Source organism: Schistocerca nitens, chromosome 2 (genome assembly GCF_023898315.1).
Source record: "Schistocerca nitens isolate TAMUIC-IGC-003100 chromosome 2, iqSchNite1.1, whole genome shotgun sequence".
Lineage (NCBI taxonomy): Eukaryota > Metazoa > Arthropoda > Insecta > Orthoptera > Acrididae > Schistocerca > Schistocerca nitens.
This window is the reverse complement of record NC_064615.1, coordinates 260,679,132-260,701,285: the sequence shown is the minus strand read 5'-3', so window position 1 is coordinate 260,701,285 and position 22,154 is coordinate 260,679,132. Positions and strand designations below refer to the sequence as shown.

At 43.1% G+C, this 22,154-nt stretch overlaps 1 protein-coding gene across 2 annotated transcripts in view; it reads right to left on the bottom strand.

The window, feature by feature from the left end:
* Positions 1 to 3,232: 3,232 nt before the first annotated feature.
* LOC126234347 (vesicular glutamate transporter 2.1-like) overlaps positions 3,233 to 22,154 on the bottom strand; it is a 165,970-nt gene continuing 147,048 nt past the window's right edge. For both annotated transcript variants that reach the window (XM_049943032.1, XM_049943033.1), the window contains 5 exons: positions 21,731 to 21,857; positions 17,780 to 17,913; positions 14,762 to 14,904; positions 3,607 to 3,727; positions 3,233 to 3,518 (listed from right to left, as the gene is read on the bottom strand). In XM_049943032.1, the coding sequence (XP_049798989.1) occupies positions 3,339 to 3,518; positions 3,607 to 3,727; positions 14,762 to 14,904; positions 17,780 to 17,913; positions 21,731 to 21,857 (705 nt within the window). In that variant the 3' untranslated portion in view covers positions 3,233 to 3,338. The remainder of the gene's footprint in view (positions 3,519 to 3,606; positions 3,728 to 14,761; positions 14,905 to 17,779; positions 17,914 to 21,730; positions 21,858 to 22,154) is intronic.

Here is a 22,154-nt window from a genome sequence, read left to right as displayed (position 1 = left end):
AGTTTGGCTTTAGGAAAGGTAAAGGCACGAGAGAGGCAATTCTGACATTGCGGTTAATAATGAAAGCAAGATTTTAAAAAAAATCAAGAAACGTTCATAGGATTTGTCGACCTGGAAAAAGCGTTCGACAATTTAAAATGGTGCAAGACGTTCGAAATCCTGAGAAAAATGGGGGAAAGCTATAGGGAGAGACGGGTCATATACAATATGTACAACAGCCAAGAGGAAATAATAAGAGACGGCGACCAAGAACGAAGTGATGCTACTAAAAAGGGTGTAAGACAAGGCTGTACTCTTTCGACCCCACTGTTCAATCTGTACATCGAGGAAGCAATTATGGAAATAAAAGGGAGGTTCAGGAGTGGAATTAAAATTCAAGGTGAAAGGATACCAATGATACGATTCGCTGATGACATTGGTATCCTGAGTGAAAGTGAAGAAGAATTAAATGATCTGCTGAATGGAATGAACAGTCTAATGACTACAGAGTATGGATTCAGAGTAAATCGAAGAAAGACGAAGGTAATGAGAAGTAGTCGAAATGAGAACAGCGAGAAACTTAACATCAAGATCTATGGTCACGAAGGAGATGAAGTTAAGGAATTTTGCTATCTAGGCAGTAAAATAACGAGTCACGGACGGAGCAAGGAGGACATCAAAAGCAGACTGGTAATGGCAAAACAGGGCACTCCTGGCCAAGATAAGTCTACTAATATCAGATATCGTCGTCAATTTGAGGAAGAAATTTCTGAGAATGTACGTCTGGAGTACACCATTGCGTGGTAGTGAAACATGGACTGTGGGAAAACCGGAACAGAAGCGAATCAAAGCATTTGAGATGTGGTGCTACAGACGAATTTGAAAATTAGGTGGACTGATATGGTAAGGAATGAGGAGGTTCTGTGCAGAATCGGAGAGAAAAGAAATATGTGGAAAACACTGATAAGGAGAAGGGACAGGATGATAGGATATCTGTTCGGACATGAGGGAATGACTTTCATGATACTAGAGGGAGCTGTAGAAGGCAAAAACTGTAGAGGAAGACAGAGATTGGAATACATCCAGCAAATAATAGAGGACGTAGGTTGTAAGTGCTACTCTGAGATGAAGAGGTTGGCACAGGAGAGGAATTTGTGGCGGGCCGCATCAAACCAGTCAGAAGACTGATGACCCAAAAAAAAAAAAAAGGCATCCACAGTGAAATTATTCCCGGCCCATTTTCGTGAAATCTTGCACGGCACATTCGCAGAAAGTAACTCTCCGATTGAAATCGTTACCATGCAGCTCCTGTGGCAGCGACAGGTGGTACGGATGAAACTTGAGATCCTGTACTACAACTTGTATATATGAAACTCTCATTCTGGAAACTTGTATATATGTAAGGCTGATACCAGTGACTGCAGCAGCGTCTCATAAGCTGACAAGAGGTTTGTGGTGTATTGCAGTTAAAACAAACACCTCCGTATCCTTACATCTTGCTGGTCTTCGTCAGTTACTGCTGAAATCTTCCCAAAATACTTGTTTCCCGAAGCCGTTGTTCAGCGTGTAATAACGTAATGGCTGCCAGAGCCCTTCGACCTAAATATCTCACGGCATACACCATTGCTGCCTCATTGGCTTTGTGCCGGCATTCGCCGAGCATCAGCAACATGTCAGTGTACTCATTGGATGTATATGTCATCGTTATTCGATGTCAGTATCCGCGGCGCACTGAACCCCGTTTGTTTGTACTGTCCGACCCTCCGAGTGTACGGCGGTGTAAGGAGACGGTCGGCAGTCTATCTGAACATGACATCCAACTGTGCACCGAGGAAGCTTGTCGCTCCGTGTCACCGGCGACGTTACATCTGGTCTGCAGATCCTTTAAAAAGTGCATTGCGTTGTGCATTCAGGAACTTGGACACACATTTGAACACCTCACTTACATTAACATTCCGCCACCAGAACATCCATCTGTAATATGCCAAGTATTAGGTACAGCATGTTGCATCCACCCCCAACATTCTGAAGGTTGCTAGCTCTCAAAGTAAACATGGTAGAAATGGGATTTAAACTGATTTGTACAAAGCTGGTTTGAATAGATCAGATACATGATAAAAGAAACTAGTGTTTCTAAAAAAATTGTATCTCGTTGCTGTAGCTCTGTGAAAAATAAAGCTTATCAAAAAGAAAATAATATAGAATTCAAAAAGTGATCATTTTACTAAAAAAATTAAAATACCTTCTGACATAATAAGAAATCAAAATTCCCATTTACACTGATGTAATGCGCTTGTAAATAGGAATGTATCAGTACTGCACAATTCATTTAATAATTAACTTTTCACTACGAAATTATAAACAATATTTGTGATTATTAGTGACTCCCTTGAACGTGACTTGCAGAGTAAAGTTTTTCAAAGGAGGGATTAATATTATAACCAGACAATCTGAGTTCTTTTTCTAAGTGTAGCTGAGATTTGTATTTTGTCTTCAAAGCAACCAACGCAGAAAATTCGCTTTCGCAAAGATAGGATGTTGAAAATGGTAATAGTATACGAAATGCTCTAGTTTTCAGTACAGAAAACTCAACAATCCCCTCTGTCCAAAATTAATAGGGATTTCTTCCTGAATTGCCATTTGATTGCGCCACTAGCCGTGAAGTCTATGAAGACTTCTTCGGCAATTAAGAGACCTACGGAAGTACATTCGCGCGCTACCTGTAATACGTGATAGAGGGCCATCGATTCTGGTTTTGTCGTGTAGCGGATCGGTGTTGCGAAATAGCGATAAATTTACTCAAAATAAATATTGTGATCTTAGGAGGAAAAGGATGGCGGGGAGGAAGTGGGGAGGCGCGGGGGAGGGGGGGGGCATGAAAATTATGACTGAAAATAGGTCGCGAATACTGAAAGACTGAGAAACGCTGGGCTACACCATTGTTGGAGTTTCATCACATGGCTGAAATTTCGTGTCCTCTGCGACGGAGATCGTTCGTTTAGTACATAAAATTAAACCACCAGTTAGTTGCAGGAAACTGATTCGACATAAAAAAAGATTGTTAAATTTTTACCGTTGTTACAAAACGACTATTCTCATATTCGCTCTACATTCACCAGGTTAACACCAGTTAATATATTTTCTTATAATGTGTCCTTTCCACAAAAAGCCGATGGAAGACATTCACAGATGAAAAATTCAAATGTTTTTCTGTTATGTAGTTCAATGACGTGAAAAACGAATACCACAAAAATAATTAACTAAGGATTTTATGTAACGATTTGTAGAAAATATCTATGAAAACAACTTGAAGATACAACTAAAGGTTAATACGAAACAATGGACTTCATAGTGCAGTTTTATAAAGAACTTGTAGTTTCGGTTTCTACGGCCTTGTTGTCAAACGCCATTTCTTCTTTCTTGGCTGCACCTCTAGCCCAAGATTGTCTCTCTGCGGAACCAAAGACACCGTAAACCAGTGTTCCCAACAGGTAGACACCACTTGTAATGAAGAACACCGTCCGCCACTCCTCTGGATCCTAAAATACACATGCGTTTAGTATCACTGTTTTTATTCAAGGTATTAGGCAACTGCTAAATACGTAACTTCCGTATGTAATCACTTACCTTATTTTTGACAATGAAGCCTGTGAGGGGAGGGCTCACCATTCCCGGTATAGTAGCAACTGTCTGTGAGAGGCCCATTAAGACTCCAGCGTACTGCGGCGCCATATCCAGATGGTTTACACTAAACATAAAGAATTAACTTTGTGTTGAAATGGAAACGTACTCCTCTAAACAACTAAATAAGGAGATGGCTCTAATGTTGGAGGTATCGATATTGCCACATCTATGAATGCAGCCGTTTATAGAGTGTCATGTGATTGATGTTGCAGTACCTCGCGTTGCCTATCTGTGCGAGGTTCGTGGGCTGCACAGGGAGATACGCTGATCAGCCAGAACGTTATGACAACCGACGTAATGTCGATATAAATCAGTCCAGGCGATTTCAGCGTCACCTGGTGAGGAATGTCTGACAGCCAGACACACGCACGATGCATGACGCACCCGTGAGCGTGCGGTCTGTGTGTGCAATGGGGAAGACGCGCGAACTATCTTAGTTTGACCGAGGGCAGACTGTGATGGCACGGCGACTCGGCACGAGCATTTCGGAAACAATCCAAGGATTGCAGTGCTGGGTGTCTTCAATACGTGGCGAAGTACAGGTGAAACCACGTCCAGACGCCGTGGAGTTGGGAGGCCACTCTCATTACAAATGTCGGACGTCGTTGGCTGGACAGACTGGTAAAACAGGACAGCCAGCGAACTGTGGCGGAAGTAACATCAGGCTTTTATGCTGTGTGTGTGAACACTCAGTCCTCCGAACACTCCTAACGATGGGCCACCACAGCCAAAGACCCATACGTGCCGGCAGGGGTGGCCGAGCGGTTCTAGTCGCTTCAGTCTGGAACCGCGCGACCGCTACGGTCGCAGGTTCGAATCCTGCCTCGGGCATGGATGTGTGTGATGTCCTTAGGTTAGTTAGGTTTAAGTAGCTCTAAGTTCTAGTGGACTGATGACCTTAGAAGTTAAGTCCCATAGTGCTCAGAGCCATTTGAACCATTTTTGAACCCATACGTGTGCCAATGTTAGCACCACGACATCGCAAACTACGACTCAAATGGGCACGTGGCTATTGGCACTGGACGTTGGCGTATTGGTAGAGCATTGCATCGTCTGATGAAACCCGATATCTTCTTCATCATGCCGATTGGAGGACGCGAATCCGTAGTCTTCCAGGGGAACAGATCTTTGACACCTATAATGCGGGACGTAGAAAAGCTGGCGATGGCCACATTACGTTCTGAGGAACATTCACGTGGGCATCCATAGGTCCAGTGGAGCTCGTGCAAGACATCATGATGCACAAGGAGTATGGTTCACTGATTGCAGATCACGTACTCCCGTTTATGACGATCATGTTTCCCGACAGCAGTGGCATTTTTCAGCAAGATAACGCGACATGTCAAAAGGCAGATGTGTGATGGAGTGGATCAAGGAACACAGTGGCGAGTTTTAATCGATGCGCTGGCCCCCAAGTCACCAGAACGGTGTCGTGGATGACAGCTGAAGGTTTCCTGCTAAGAAAAGTAATGGCATCCCAGACCATTACTCCTGTTCATCAGTGCGCAAGGCAGGCGACAGTCAGCCTGGTATCCCATCGCTGACTGTGGAGTCTTCAGAAACGTCTTCGGTGGTCATCGTGGCTGAGTTAGAAGCGGGACTCATCGCTGAAAACTATTCTACTCCAGTGAATGAGATTCCAGGCCGAAGACGTGTCTGGAGACGCGTTGGCCAGCCGTGGAATACCAACCTGACTGTCGCCTGCTACGCGGCCTAAAGGACAGGAGTGATGGTCTTCGGTGCCATTTCTTTTCATAGCCGGACCCCTTTGGTTGTCATCCGCGACACGTTTACAGCACAGCGGTAGGTAGGCGATATTCTCTGCACTGTTTTGTTGCCCCTCTCCCCCCCCCCCCTCTCACAGGAAGGTAGGTGATTTTCTTTGCACTGTTTCGTTGCCCCCTCCTCCATCGCCATGAAGGGCAACAAAACAATGCACAGAATATCGCCTACCTTCATGGGTTGGGGGGGGGGGGAGGGCAACAAAACAGTGCAAAGAATATCACCTACGTTCATGGGGGGGCAACAAAACAATGCACAGAATATTGCCTACATTCGTGGGGGGTGGGGGGCAACAAAACAGTGCACAGAATATCGCCTACCTTCATAGCGGGGGGGGGGGGGGGGGGGCAACAAAACAATGCAAAGAATAGCGCCTACCTACTGCTGTGCTGTAAAGATAAGCCATTGTGGGCTTACATTTGAGCAAGACTATACCCATCCACACATGGCGAGAGTTTCTACTGGCTTTGTGCTTGCCAGACCCTACCTTGGCCAGCAAGGCTGCCGGATATCTCCTCAGCAGAGAACGTTTGGAGCCATTCATCTCGGTACTTTGATGATCTAACATGCCAATTGGATTGAATTTGACATGATATCCCTCAGGAGGACATTCAACAACTCTATCAACCAAAGCTAAGCCGCAAACCGCTTGCATAAGAGTCAGAGGTGGACCAATGCATTGTTGACTTGCTCAATTTGTGAAGCTCTTTCTCTTGAATAAATCATCCATTTTTTTAAAAAATTGTAATCATTTGTTTGTCTGTACATGTACATCACATCTACCGATTTCCGTCCGATTCAGATAATTCCTTCGTGTCAATTTTTTTTTTTTTTTTTTTTTTTTTTTTTTTTTTTTTTTGTCCTTAGAGAGTATTTGTGGCTGGTTGTGTTCTTCACCAAGCAAATCTTAACGCCGCGGAGTTCACGAGAAATTTCTGTAGTAGTAGTAGCAGGCTTCTAAGGCGCTCGATCTCACATGATTCCTCCAGATGCTCCTGTCTTGTGCTGCCTCTTGCCAGTTATTTATTCCCAATCTTTCACATACGCAATCAATTTAATTGAGCGAAGTGCTCCTGTGTCGCCCCCTTGGTATTTTGACGTATGGCTTCTCCCTGAATATTCTTAACACAATTTGGTCTTCTTTCATTCTCATCAGATGTCCAGCCCATGGCAGTCTTCTAGCATTTATAATGTTTACTATCGTTGGTCGTTGTGATAGCTCGTGGATTTCTATGTTGTATCGTCTCTTCCAGCATTGCGATTCACTGTCGTAATATGGGGCAAAGATTTTTCTATAAACTTTATTCTCAAACAGTTGTAAATGGTGGTGTTCTGTTTTCGTTAGGCTCCATGTTTCTGCCCCATAGATTAGAACTGGTCTGATGATTGTATTATCTAACTTTATTTTAGGTTTCCCATTCAGCAATTTGGACCCTAAGAGATTTTATATTGCATAATAGGCTCGCTTAGCATTTTGCAGTCTCACTTTTATTTCTACCTGTCTCTGATTTTGTTCATCTATCACTGATCCCAGAAATCTGAACTGTTCAACAAGCTCGAATTTGTGTTTACCAACAGTTAGATGTGATGGGTTATCCCATTGATCTTTATCCCATTGATCTCTTCATCTCTGAACTATCATGTATTTAGTTTTCTTGTCATTTACTTTCAGGCCAAGCCTTGATGCTTCTGTTGCAAGCTCCACATATAATTGTCTAATCTCTGTTTCACTGTTTCCAATGAGCACTATGTCATCTGCGTATGCTAACACATTAATTTTGTTTTCTTGGATGATCCCAGTAGGTACCAGTTTGAGTTTCCTCACCACTCTTTGTAAAGCTCCATTGAAGAGAAGGGGGGACAAAGCATCTCCTTGTCTTAACCCAGTTTTATTTTTAAAATGGTCAGACTTTAATCCATTTAGTAAAACCCTGCTTGCATCTTCATCAATGCATAATTTGCAGAGATTTATCAATTTAATTGGGATACCAAATTCAGTCATTACATTCCACAAGCTTTGTCTGTGGATAGAGTGATAAGCTTTCATGAAATCTATGAACAGATAATGTATTTTTTGTTTATATTCCCAAACTTTTTCATTTATTGATATGATTGCAAATATGTTGCCAGTGGTGGATCTGTTTTTGCGGAAGCCTTTTTCGTAATCCCCAATTATATTTTCTGCATAGCAATAAACAAGATAAGATCTTATAGCCTGTACTGACTAATGATATTCCTCTATAGTTTCTGAGATCTTCCCCATCTCCTTTTTTATGTATAGGGACTATTAATGATTCTCTCCACTCTGTTGGAATGTTCTCTGTTTTCCAGATTATCTGTATAAGATGAAATGAACGTCTGTGTAATGTTTCTCCTCCACATTTTAGTATCTCAGCTGTGATGCTGTCACTGCCAGTTGCTTTACCATTTTTTATGCGTTTGATACACTCTACCACTTCCTCATATGTGAGTTCTGAAATCGTCTCACAGTTGTGACTGTTGCTGGAACCAGTGATTGATGCTTCTGGATCAGAACAATTCAGTCGGTTGTCAAAATACTGCTTGCTTGTCGCTAAAATTTTTCTTGGTTCAATCATCATATTGCCATTTAAATCCTTCATCACCTTGGTTTTGTAATTAAAACCTTTTCTAATTTTGTTGATTGTACCATACATTTTCCAGATATTGTTATTTTGACGATATTAATGAATAGATTCAATCTGTTGTTTTAGGAATTGTTTCTTTTTCTTCCGGTTAATTTTATTTTACTGCGTTTGAGCCTGCCAATAAGCAAGTTCTATTTCAGAATTCTTATTTGTTTGCAACCACTTTTTCCGTAGGTTCATAACCTTGTCTTCAGCTTCTTCACACTCTTCATCGAACCATTTCTTCCTGCCTTTCTTAGCCCTCTGCAGGTTATTATTGCAGCTGTGGGGATGACTTCTTTTACATCGTTCCAGTATTCATCAGTGGTCTGTTCAAGGCTTTCTTCCATATTACTTAAGGCCTCAAACCGGTTTGAAACTTCAACTTTGAATTCATTATTCCTTCTGTTCCTATCACATTTTGCAAATCAAATCTGTTCATGTTTTCCGGTCTAGATTTCACTTTTGGTGCTGCCTTCAGCTTGATTTTCATTGTGCTTATTACTAGATTATGATCTGGCCCCATTTCACCTCCTTGGAAGGTTCATACGTCACTAATTGTTTTTCTGTGTTTGCTATCTATGAGAACATGATCAATCTGATCTGCTGTTTTCTTATCACTTGAGAACCATGCATCTTTATGTGTTCTTTTATGAGGGAAGGTAGTACTGCTAATGATCATATTTGTTGATGCAGCGAAATTTATCAACCGTATGGCATATGGCATTGTCATTACGTTCCTCATGCAGACTTTCTTTTCCATTAGTTGATCTGAATAAAATCCGCTTTTCCTATTTTTGCATTAAAATCGCCTATTACTATCTTGATATCATGTTTTGGTAGTTCGTTTCACAGGTCTGATAAGTTTTGTTGGACTTATCCTTTATTACATCATCCTTGTCATTAGTTGGCGCATGACAGTTTATTAGTGACAAGTTGAACCACTTGGACCTGACTCTAAGATAGCATAGTGTTTCATCAATGGCTTCAAACTTTATTACTGTAGGTAGAATACCATTTAGTACACAGAAGGCCGTTCCATATTCGTGATAACCATTTTCTTTACCACAGTTGAATATTGTGAACTTATCCATATCTTGTATATACCGACCTAATAGTCGTATTTCGTGTAATGCTGCTGTTGCTACACTGTTAATGTCTAGTTGATTGCTGAGTCTTCGGAAGGATCCTGTTTTAAGTATACTCCGTACATTCCATCTCTCATGTTTGATTTCTATTGCAAGTTCGTCATATTTTGGGGTCCGTTTTTCACCCGAGGCATATGTGAGATGTTCATGGAGTTTGCTGGTCTCCCATTGGGCGCCTCCCCATGTGACGGGTAGGGAGGGGAAAGCTCATCAGATATGATGGGTACCGAGAAAATAAAATACTGAGGGTGGACCAAAATCAGCACTGCTGCCCTGCAGTAGGTAGAGGAATCTGCAAAGGCCAAGGGAGGAACGCCCCTACAGAGAAAGACCCAGTCCTCCAGGTTGGGGGTTGTACGCAGGGCCAATAACCCAGCCACGGAAAAATCTAATATTACGAGAGATTCCTGTTCTCTCAAAAAAAAGAAAAGAAAAAAACTTAAAACACTATTTTGATTCTACGTTGAAAAATAATCTCTGCAGTGATTGCAGGGGTTTAACATCTATACCGAATAAATTCAGTTATACGGAGAAACGTGTATTCAGCAACATTCAGAAAATTTTAATCGTTTTATAGGTACTATAATAAAATTCAAAAGTGAATTTAAAAACGTGCATTTGGAAGATACCTTCTACTATGCTTATGAATGTCTTCCCACGAATTCTTATATTTAATGTTTTTGTTTGCGATATACTTCATATTAGCACTTCATTACTATAATACTTTTCATAACAACTGTAGGATTTTCCATTGCACTCCACTTCAATATATGTACATCTTCGACTTATTTCTACATCCGAAGGACTACTCTCATAGAATCAATGGAATATGTAAAACGTAAAACTTAATTAATTTTCTCATGTTGAGAAATCAGAAGGAGCGATCTGTTGTACTTCGTGAAAACTTCATAAAGCCAAGATCGCACACAGATTTCGTTATTTACAAACAACCGGTTTCGATACACTTTGCTGTCAGCTTCAGGTCTTTACAAATTTTTGTTATGAAATGTTTTCATTATAAGTTGGGCCTCACGCCAAATTGTCATGCAGATAAAATGTAGCACATTATCTAAAGTTCTGTCATAAATAAAACCTTTTAAATCAAAAAGCACCTTGTGCACATGTCCATATATGTAGCACTCAATAGATGATCGTTACATCATAAAAAACACAGTGCAGAATAAAATGCACAGTAGCACATATGTTTACTTTAGCTGGACAGGTTTTAATAATTGATGATCCAACTTAGACGGCGCTACATATATGGACATGGCCATGTGCACAAGGCGCTTTTTGATTTTAAATGTTTTGTTAATGACAAAACCTTTATATACTGTGCCTTATTGTATTTACATGACAACTTGGCGTCCGGCCAGACTCAAAATGAACACATTTTATTATTGTTGAAGGGCTGAAAGTGACAGCAAAGTCTCTTGAAACCGGTCGTTTGTAAATAAAGGAATTCTTATGCGATCTTGGCTTTAGGAAGTTTTTACCAAAATGTAAACGTAAAACGAGGTCTCGGCTTATTAGATCAGGCTACCGCAGTCTCCAGAATCATCAACTAGTCGTACAAACTACTGGACTCTTCAAGGGTCACACTATCGTCAGAGTCAAGTGAAACACATGACATCGCTGTCTACTGTCAACACTTGTTTTTCGTTTGACTCAATCACAAAACGTTGTGAAACGCTTACCGTTACCGATCTTCGTTAGTCGCCATCAGAATCATAAAATGAAAGCAGCACATGGTGGTGATCAAAACGACATGTTATGCTTTTTGCTCTATTCACTATGACAAATCATCACATGTCACTGTGATCACCATTCCTTGCTTTCGTTTTAAGATTCTGATGTTTGCCAATATAGGTCGATAACAGTTAACTTTCTGAAGAGTTCTGTAACAGCGTTACTGCTCTACAACAATTAATTGAAAAATGACGAGAATACGACATTGAGACTCATAACGCATTCATAGATTATGAAAAGGCTTTCAGTAGAGTGAACAGAAGCTCTTTTTAGCATATCATGGAAAAATGAGGATATCCGAAACGTTCAGTACAAGTAACAAAGAGTCTTTATCAGCACACAGAAATTGTAATAATTACAGCGAAAGGGAAGATAGGGCCAATGTACAGTCAGTTCCATATGAAATTGTACGCCATAATTTTAAATGTAACGTCCGAAGCGACATCTCTGGTAGTGGTCTCGAATCTCTAATCTGTGCGCTTTTTCATAGTTTGTAGGTAAACAGTGTGACAGTTGAAAGTTTTGTTTCGTGGCTGCAGTTTAAAATGAGTACAAAATATGTGAAGCGTCATGAGGCAGAGTTCCTAGTAAATCAGCCAAGGGACCAAATCTTTCATATAGAGCTGCTGCTAAAACTCTTAGAAAGTCAAATACATTCGTTGCGAAGTGGGTAAAACGATATTTACAGGTTGGAAACGAGGATGATTTACTGTAGAGAGGGCTAAGGTGCCAAGCTATAACCGATAATGGCAGCGACTGGATTAACTATTATGTAATTGTGCAGTTAGTAATGACATGTATTTTCATGTAAACCTGTATTTGTAATAGTGTCTTATTTCATACAGAAAATAGCGTACACTTTTTTGTGGTACTGACTGTATCTCTGCAGAGGTTTGCGGCGAAGATGTAGCCTCTCACCTGCTTTAAGCTTATAATTAAACGACGTTGTTAGACTGTGAAAACGGGAAGTAAAACAAGATGACAGATAAATATTGGGACACATTCTTATTAGTACCCTGATATTTGCGGCGATCAAATAATTGTATGGAAGACAGTGACCTTCAGTTAAAACTTTACAAAGTTTTGGTTACACCCATTCTAACGTATGGAACTGAATCTTGGACATTAGCTAAGAAAGCCAAAGAAGAATTCAGTGGGCTGAATTGAAATTTTTAAAGAAAATCAATAGATTTGCCTTCAGATGTCAAATATAAAACAACATTACAAGAAAAGAACTCGGTATATACTGTACAAATGAAAAAAATAGAGCAACGAATAAAATGGAAACAAAATATTAACAGAATGGGGGACAGCATATTAGTTAATCAAAATATCCACGGGTGTGCTGCCGGTCTATAGTGTCCAACGGGCACAATATTTCGGCGATCATACATGTCGCCATCATCAGGTGAACTGACGGACTGAGCTCCTGTGAACGTGCCGGCACGGAGATCCTTACGCTATGGCTGCTCAGAGGGAACTGGGTTCGGTCGCGGCGGCGGCCGATTTAAATACCCTCCGCCCGCGGCGCGCTCCCTCCGCCTTCCGCGCCCCGCGCCACGGTCGCGCGGTGGAACAGATTGCGACGGCGTCTAAGATGACGTCGGTGTGATGGCTCTGTCCGCCGTGGTCGTCACAACTATACGTTTGCTCGATTTACTCTTGATTAACCCAATCGCTGGTTCCCAAGCCTTGCTAAGATTATAGCCACAGTCACGGTTTATGAGGTCGTCATTGGTGCGAATTTCGATGGCCTCTCTAACAACGCTGTCCCAGTATCTCGACGTCTGTACCAGAATCCTCGTGCGGTCATACTCCATGGCGTGATTTTCCGACAAACAATGTTCAGCGACCGCCGACTTGCTCGGATACATCAGTCGAGTGTGCCTCTGGTGTTCACGGCATCAATCCTCGACGGTACGCATCGTCTGACCAATATACGACTTGCCACATTGACACGGAATCTGGTACACGCCGGCCTTCCTCAAACCGAGGTCATCTTTGGCGCCCCCCACCAGTGCACGCATACAGCTGCCACCACCCTTCACAGAGGAATGGGGTACTTAAAACTCTAGTACATAGGGCGCGCACTATCTCTGACGCAGAGAGTCTACCCCAGGAATTGGAACATCTGAGAACGGTATGTCGAAAAAATTAGTACTCAGAGTGGCAGATTCAACGTGCTCTCCGCCCAACCACTGCAGCACAACCTGTTGAGATGGATGAAGTCACGAGGGAGGAGGTAGGCACTGCATTTATTCCATACACAGGCGCACTCTCGGGGAAAATCGCCCGCATTCTGAAGAAACACCGGGTCGGAACTGTGTTTTGTCCTCCGAATAAAACCCGTGCACTGGTGGGGAGCGCCAAAGATGACCTCGGTTTGAGGAAGGCCGGCGTGTACCAGATTCCGTGTCAATGTGGCAAGTCGTATATTGGTCAGACGATGTGTACCGTCGAGGATCGATGCCGTGAACACCAGAGGCACACTCGACTGATGTATCCGAGCAAGTCGGCGGTCGCTGAACATTGTTTGTCGGAAAATCACGCCATGGAGTATGACCGCACGAGGATTCTGGTACAGACGTCGAGATACTGGGACAGCGTTGTTAGAGAGGCCATCGAAATTCGCACCAATGACGACCTCATAAACCGTGACTGTGGCTATAATCTTAGTAAGGCTTGAGAACCAGCGATTGGGTTAATCAAGAGTAAATCGAGCAAACGTATAGTTGTGACGACCACGGCGGACAGAGCCATCACACCGACGTCATCTCGGACGCCGTCGCAATCTGTTCCACCGCGCGACCGTGGCGCGGGGCGCGGAAGGCGGAGGGAGCGCGCCGCGGGCGGAGGGTATTTAAATCGGCCGCCGCCGCGACCGAACCCAGTTCCCTCTGAGCAGCCATAGCGTACGGATCTCCGTGCCGGCACGTTCACAGGAGCTCAGTCCGTCAGTTCACCTGATGATGGCGACATGTATGATCGCCGAAATATTGTGCCCGTTGGACACTATAGACCGGCAGCACACCCGTGGATATTTTGATTATCAAATACGCCGGGAGAAACTCAAGAATCGCAGCATATTAGTTAATCGTCAGTCAATTATAAAACGATGGGAATGAGACATATGGGACGACCGAGGAACGGATGGCACAGTGAAAGCGGAAAAGACTGGGCAAGCCTGCTCCTTGAAGTTAAGAAGAAGAAGAAAAAGAAGAACGAAAAGACAAAGGTTAAGAGTATTGTGATTGTGTCAAATGAAAATGAAGCGTTACTAATTTAGACAATCGCGTTCTCCGACGACAAATTCATTTCTTCCAGTCAGAATCTACTGCCATGATACAGATATGAGATTTAACTGCAGTTTGAAACGACTGTTCGTGCTCTAAGTCTAAGGGCCGTGAGGCAATGTGTAGTAAGATCAGGTAACGACGCTGTAAAAAGCCAACAAAATTTGACCTTGGGCTTCAAGAACGATTATTGCAGTTTACACTTTTACCAGTAACTGAACATTACTCTGGTAGTTATAATCTCGGAACTGCTAGAACCGTTTAGAATGGCGCGACGGAACATTTGAAACTGGTCCGAACTGGAGGAACCTTGCAATATCATTTTCGCCTGATAGCCTCTCGTCTAATTCTTTCCCATAAGTGAACAATAATTTGTGACTCAGATGATTACGAGCATATTTCGACGGTATGACCCATTACGCCACAGAGGAAACTTTCGTCGTTCAGATACGCTGTATGGACATATTATGCGCCAACTCACCAAATGCCAGCCCACGAGAAAGCTCCAACCGCGACTGAGATGGTGAGGCACGCCATTATGGCGGAAATACTACTAGCGTAGCTGGCCAGAACCATCGCCACAGTCTCTATGACGAAGGCACCGCATATGAAGATTTTCCGTACCTGAAAATAAAGCAGGTTCATAATTACGTTTCAGAAAATTTATAATCATTCGCGTGAAACAGTTGTCGGCACTCTGAAATTATCTATGACACTGAGAAATGTTTAATAATTAAATTGAGAAGTGTAGAAACAATCTAAATCTCACTTTTGAATAGATATGTTTTTTTTATACTTTCTCCTTTCAACAATTAAATTCAGTATCTCCTGCGATATCCAGGGATTTCTTTTTGCCAATTCGATCTTTTGTTGCCTTCACTATTTCATCTCCTTCATTTCCTACCTTTCCGCAGTTTCTTCAGTTTTAATGTACAGTTCGTAACCAATAAATTAAGGTCAGAGTCTACATTTGTCCCCGACTGTTATATCAACAATCTGAAACCTTGCAGTGTCTATGGGTCTCTTCCACGCGTACAACCTTATTTCACGATACTTAAATCAGCCGTTAGCGATGGGTGAATTAGGCTCTGTGCAAAATTCTGCCAGATGGCTTTCTTTTTCATTCCTTTCTCCCGGACCCATATTAACCTACTATTTTTCCTTTTAATCCTCTTCGTATTACCGAATTCTAGTCCCCCACCACCATTAAATTTTCCTCTCTTTGAGCTACCTGAATAACTTCCTTGAGCTCATCATACATTTTTTAAGTCTATTCATCATCCGCTGAGCTAGTAGGCACATAATCTTGTTCTGCAGTTGTGGGGACTAATGACCTCAGCAGTTGAGTCCCATAGTGCTCAGAGCCATTTTGCAGTTGTGGGTGTTGTCTTTGTACCCATCACGACAACGAAAATGCGCTCACTATAGTGTTCATAGCAGACTGCTCGCATTGACATTTTCTTATTCATTACAACACTTACACCCGCAGTACCCTTGCTTGATTTTGTGTTGATAATCTTTTTTCACTTGATCAGAAGTTCTGTTCTTCCAACTTACTTCACCAGTTCTCGCTATATCCAACTTCATACTACCCATTTGTCTTTCTTAACGGCAATTTTTTTTCTCCTGGTAACATCCTTCTGAGTATTCCTTGCCTGGAGACCCGAATGGGGTACTACTTTATCTCCGTAATATTTTATCCCAGCGGATGCAATCACGATTAACCCATTCAGTATAACTGCTTCCCTCAGGAGAAATAATAGCTGTTTTCTCATCGCCATGAGCTGTCCGCAATTTTAACGTAGCAAATCTATGTTGGCTATCGTTACAAAGCCAGATTAATCACTCATAAAGAATTTTGTCCTTACAAATACTGAAAAGGCTGCTGCCTCTCTATAGGAACCATATGTTGGTCTGCTTTCTGTACAACCTCTCCTCCGTTATGGTTGGACTTACGGCACGGCTGTTTGTACCGCTGAGGCTTACAAACCGCCTCACCACTGCACGGTCCGGAGTACAAAGTAATTACATCCCCTTTACTTCAGTCTTTACTTCTCTCATCATCGACAGCATTATTGCCATCTTTGTTCAATGAATAGACTAGTTAGCCTGTTCTAGTGTCCGTCGTTTTCTTATATTACGTGGTCCCTACTTCCGGCACGTCGGTATTCCCCGTTACTGATGTGTTGTGACAGAGATGTTAAAATGCTGAAATCAAATGTGTAGATTACCTTTCTTCTTCAGTAGCGTTCGCAATTTGACTCTTAATATCGAAAGTTATATGGAGGTTTATAAATGCTATAAGAGTCTTCAAGCGATACTTTTTGTGTTCTTCGATTAGCGGTTTCATACGAAAACACCGAGCGAGTTATTGCATTGGGCTCACATATGGGGGAACAGCAGTTCTAATCCCCGTCCGCCGATCCAGATTCAAGTTTTCCGCTGTTTCCCTAAATTGCTTGAGACAGATAACTGGCTGGCTCCTCTGAAAAGGTCGCAGCAAGTTTCCTTCTCTGTTCTTCCCCGATTCCAACCCGTGTTCCGTCTGTAAAGGACTCGCTATCGACGGCACGTTAAAGCTTACTCTTCCTCTTCAACGTGAAAATTGCATCTATGCTTGATCTTTATAGCCTAAATACTATTTGCTCTCCTTTAAGTACAGCGTTCAGAATTTCAGCGCACAAGTTGAAGCCAGTGTCTAGAAGACTTATCCGCCTGCTGTTTTCGGGCTGCGTTCTATTCCTCTCCTTAAGTAGGGATGTCAGTCAATCCTTATGCCCGTCTTCTGGAACTTCATGGAGCTCCCAGTATACGCTAAAATATGCAGCAGTCGATTGTGAAGTGCTGCCTCAGACTACTTCAAAAGTTCCACGTTGGTACTGTTTGGTCCTGTTTCTTTACAGTTTCTAGTTTTTCTCCTTAGTACTTTTAGTTCTTTCGTCGTACCATCGAGGCTATAAAAGCTGGCTGAAGGCAGCGTACACACTGCTGCATTAGGATGAAACCAGAGATGTTCGCCATCTTCGATGCAGCTGATTTCGTTCCGTACAGTTCAACGCTTGCACATTTTAACACGTTGTGCTCTGTCTCCTATGCACTCCGTTCTCAGTACTATACCGAATCAACCCCACGACTCGGTGTCGTCCATGTTTAAATACCTTCGCTTCTTTTCTGGCTCTATTGTAAGTTTTTTGAGAGTGTTTAAATTTGTTAGCTATCATTTTCTCCTCTCGCATACCAAATATGGATTCACTAATCTTTTCATTCCAGTTTTTTAGAAATCCGTCTGTCGTATCTATTTTTTTTCGAGCACCTCCACGCACAGCCACATTTATACAGGTAGTTAGTTTCTTTCATCTTTTTTGTGTCATCTACAGCTAAATAACACAGCCTAGCTATTTACTTGTTTTTAAATAATCATTAATTTCATACACAACGACTTCCTTCGCGAAAAACCTATTTACACACAGTGACCTTCAAGTAATATATTTGTAATTACCTGCGTGTGGCTAAGAATATTTCGGTTTTGAAGCAAGTCTGCTAGATGGCCAGAAAACTGCAAGAGAGCAGCCATAATGATGTATGGAACCGCGGAAAGCCCTCCAGATTCTTCGAGACTGAAGTGGTGAACATCTGCAACATTCAAAATTGCCAAATGAATAAACTACATACACGAAATGTGAAGTACGTCATTACGTCAGCCGAGAGGAAATAACAAATTATTCGTTATCTGAGTTAAAGGACTTTTAATAGCCAGTACGAAATATTTTATGACACAAAGAAAACAACCCCCAAAGTTGTAAATTAGTTACAATTTCTGGAAGTGATTTGTCGGCGAATTGGTTGCGGAAGAAAACATCCATGAGGAATCTTCAAAGAATACAATGAAGGCATATTTAAATCTGTTCTATGATTTGCCTTACAATCGTGTTCCTTGAAGTAATTCTCGCATGAAGATCGGCAGTACACATGATCTTGTGGTCCTTGTTGGCTACACGTACTCTATCTTGAAGTCATCTGTTCGGGTAAACACTATTTGAGCCATGTGGCGGTGTCTTAAATACCCAGGGATTCATATAAATAACAAGCGCAAATAGCGTCAGCCTATAAAACCAATCAAACCTTACTATTAAAAAGCGCTAACTTTTTTAGCTACAATGAAAAGTACATGGGCGATAATTTATGATTATATCCCGCAGTACCAACACGGCTAGAACTAATCATAGCGTGTAGGCTTTCACGGCCGGCGTCTTCAGTAATTAAAACTTCCGGGCTAAGAGGCCGTGGTCCAATAGTAGAAATACTTCTCCCTGACGTTTAGTTGCCAGCTGCGGGCTCTATATAAACAGGACCTCCACGGCCTAGCAGCCAGTCGTAGACTCACCTCAGATGATGTTGCCCGCAGCTGGCAACGAAACGTCAGGGAGAAGTATTTCTACTATTGGACCACGGCCTCTTAGCCCGGAAGTTTTAATTACTGACGGCTAGAACTGTTTGTATGGTGTGTGGCACAGTTTCCTCCTAACTTGTAGAGGCTCAATAAACAACAATATACACTGAAGCGCCATAGAAACTGGTATAGGCGTGAGTATACAAGGATACACTATGTGATCAAAAATATCCGGACACCTCCAAAAACATACGTTTTTCATATTAGGTGCACCGTGCTGCCACCTACTGCCAGGTACACCATATCAGCGACCTCAGTAGTCATTAGACATCATGAGAGAGCAGAATGGTGTGCTCCGCGGAACTCACGGACTTCGAACGTGGTCAGGTGATTGGGTGTCACATCTGTCATGCGTCTGTACGCGAGATTTCTACACTCCTAAACAACCCTAGGTCCACTGTTTCCGATGTGATAGTGAAGTGAAAACGTGAAAGGACACGTACAGCACAAAAGCGCACATGCCGACCTCGTCTGTAGACACAGAGACCGCCGATAGTTGAAGAGGGTCGTAATGTGTAATAGGCAGACATCTATCCAGATCACCACACACAAATACCAGACTGCATCAGGATCCACTGCAAGTACTATGACAGTTAGCCGGGAGGTGAGAAAACTTGGATTTCATGGTCGAGCGGCTGCTCATCAGCCACACATCACGCCGGTAAATGCTAAACGACGCTTCGCTTGGTGTAAGAAGAGTAAACATTGGACGATTGAACAGTTAAAAAACGTTGTTTGGAGTGATGAATCACGGTACACAATGCGGCGATCCGAAGGCAGGGTGTGGGTATGGCGAATGCCAGGTGAACGTCATCTGCCAGCGTCTGTAGTGCCGACAATACAATTCGGAGGCGGTGGCGTTATGGTGTGGTCGTGTTTTTCATGGAGGGGGCTTGCACCCCTTGTTGTTTTGCGTGGCACTATCACAGCACAGGCCTATATTATGTTTTAAGCACCGTCTTGTTTCCCACTGTTGAAGAGCAATTCAAGGATGGCGATTGCATCTTTCAACACGATCGAGCACGTGTTCATAATGCACGGCCTGTGGCAGAGTGGTTACACGACAATAACATCCCTGCAATGTACTAGCCTGTACAGAGTCCTGATCTAAATCCTATAGAACACATTTGGCATGTTTTGGAACGCCGACTTCGTGCCAGGTCTCACCGACCGTCATCGATACCTCTCCTGAGTGCAGCACTCTGTGAAGAATGGGCTATCATTTCCCAAGATACCTCCCAGCACCTGACTGAACGTACGCCGGCGAGAGTGGAAGCTGTCATCAGTGATAAGGGAGGGCTAACACCACATTGAATTCCAGCATTACCGATGGAGGGCGCCACAAACTTGTAAGTCATTTTCAGCCAGGTGTCCGCATACTTTTGATCACATAGTGTACGTAAACAGGCTGAATACGGCGCTGCGGTCGGCAAAGCCCGTATAAGAAGACAACTGCCGCCGCAGCTGTTAAATCTGTTACTGCTGCTACTATGGCAGGTTATCAAGATGTGAGTGAGTTTGAACCTGGTGTTATAGTCGGCACACGAGCGATGGGGCAAAGCGTCTCCGAGGCAGCTATGAAGTGAGGATTTACCCGCGCGACCATTTCACGAGTGTACCGTGAATATCAGGAATCCGGTGAAACATCAAATCCCCACATCGCTGCAGCCGGAAACAGATCCTGCAAGATCGAGGCCAACGACGACTGAAGAGAATCGTTCATCGCGACAGAAGTGCAACCCTTCCGCAAATGGCTGCATATTTCAATTCTGGGCCATCAACAGGTGTCAGCGTGCGAACCATTGAACGAAGCATCATCGATATGGGCGTTCGATGCCAAAAGCCCACTCGTTTACCCTTGATGACTGCACGACACAAAGCTTTACGCGTCGCCCGGGCCCGTCAACACCAACATTGAACTGTTGATGACTGGAAACATGGTGCCTGGTCAGACGGGTCTCCTTTCAAATTGTATCGAGCGGATGGACGTGTACAGGTGTGAAGACAACCTCATGAATCCATGGAACCTGCATGTCAGCGTGGGACTGTTCAAGATGATGGAGGCTCTGTAATGGTGTGGGGCATGTGCAGTTGGAATGAAATGGGACCTCTGATACGTCTAGACATGATTCTGACCGGTGAAACGCACGTAAGCATCCTATCTGATCACCTGCATCCTTTCATATCCATTGTGCATTCCGACGACATGGGCAATTCCAGCATGACAATGAGACACGCAACACATCCAGAATCGCTACAGGGTGGCCCCAGAAACACTCATCTGAGTTTAAACACTTCCGCTGGCCACCAAACTCCAAAGACATGAACATTATTGAGGATATCTGGTATGGCTTGGAACGTGCCTTTCAGAAGAGATCTCCATCCCCTCGTACTCTTACTGATTTATGGACAGTGCTGCAGGATTCATGGTGTCAGTTTCCTCTAGCACTACTTCAGGCATTAGTCGAGCCCATGCCACGTCTTGTTGCGGCAGTTATGCGTGCTCGCGGGGGCAAGATGCCCTTCCAGCACCTAGCGCGCGAGATCGCCCAGGACTTCCAGGCCGACCTACGTTTCCAGAGCTCCGCTGTCATGGCCCTGGCAGGAGGCCAGCGAGGCCTACCTCGTCGGCCTTTTCGAAGACACCAGCTTTGTAAGGATTACTAGCTTGGAGAGGTGCATACAAGCAGTCTTCGAACTGAAGACCGCAACACATGCTAATCATCTTAAAAAATGATTACGCCCAGGAGAATCAAGTGAACAGTGCAGACTTTGTTGGCTTGCCGCAAGAACAGAACTGGATTTTTACGCCGTTGTGAAGCTTGTTAAATACTGCCTTGGTAATTCAATCCGTTAGCTACACCGAATTGTCTTCGACTGCTCGTCCTGACGTCCGTGTAACAATGTAAGAAAACACATTTCTTTGTAGTTGGCAAAGTTGGAGAGTAGTTTATACGTTCCCGTGTGGTGGACTGAATTAATAAAAGTGAAATGAGTTACCCTTCATGTACGTTGGCAGCTGTGTCAGCAGCGTGTAGAATCCCCAGTTTTCAGTGAAGTGAGCGAATAACACGGCCCAGACCGGCGGAGATGTCAAGAACTTCAGCCACGGAATGTGAACATTATCCTGTAAAATAAGATAGTAATTTATTCCAATTTTACAAAGCGCTTTTTACATATAAAAACCCATTCATGTTCAAATTTCGTGTTGTACCCAATATCTCTGCTAGCAACAAATTTCGGAGACAATTTTCTGTAACAAAACGACTACAAAGGTGACTTTGTAGTCGTGCAGGATGTGGACACACAGTGACAAATGTTGGTTTGGGTCAGTCCAAGAGGGTGACTCGGACAGCCAAAACGGTTACTGGTGAAATGTAAAACCGGAATTCAGGGTTTGAAACTCAAATGAATGGTGCTGTAT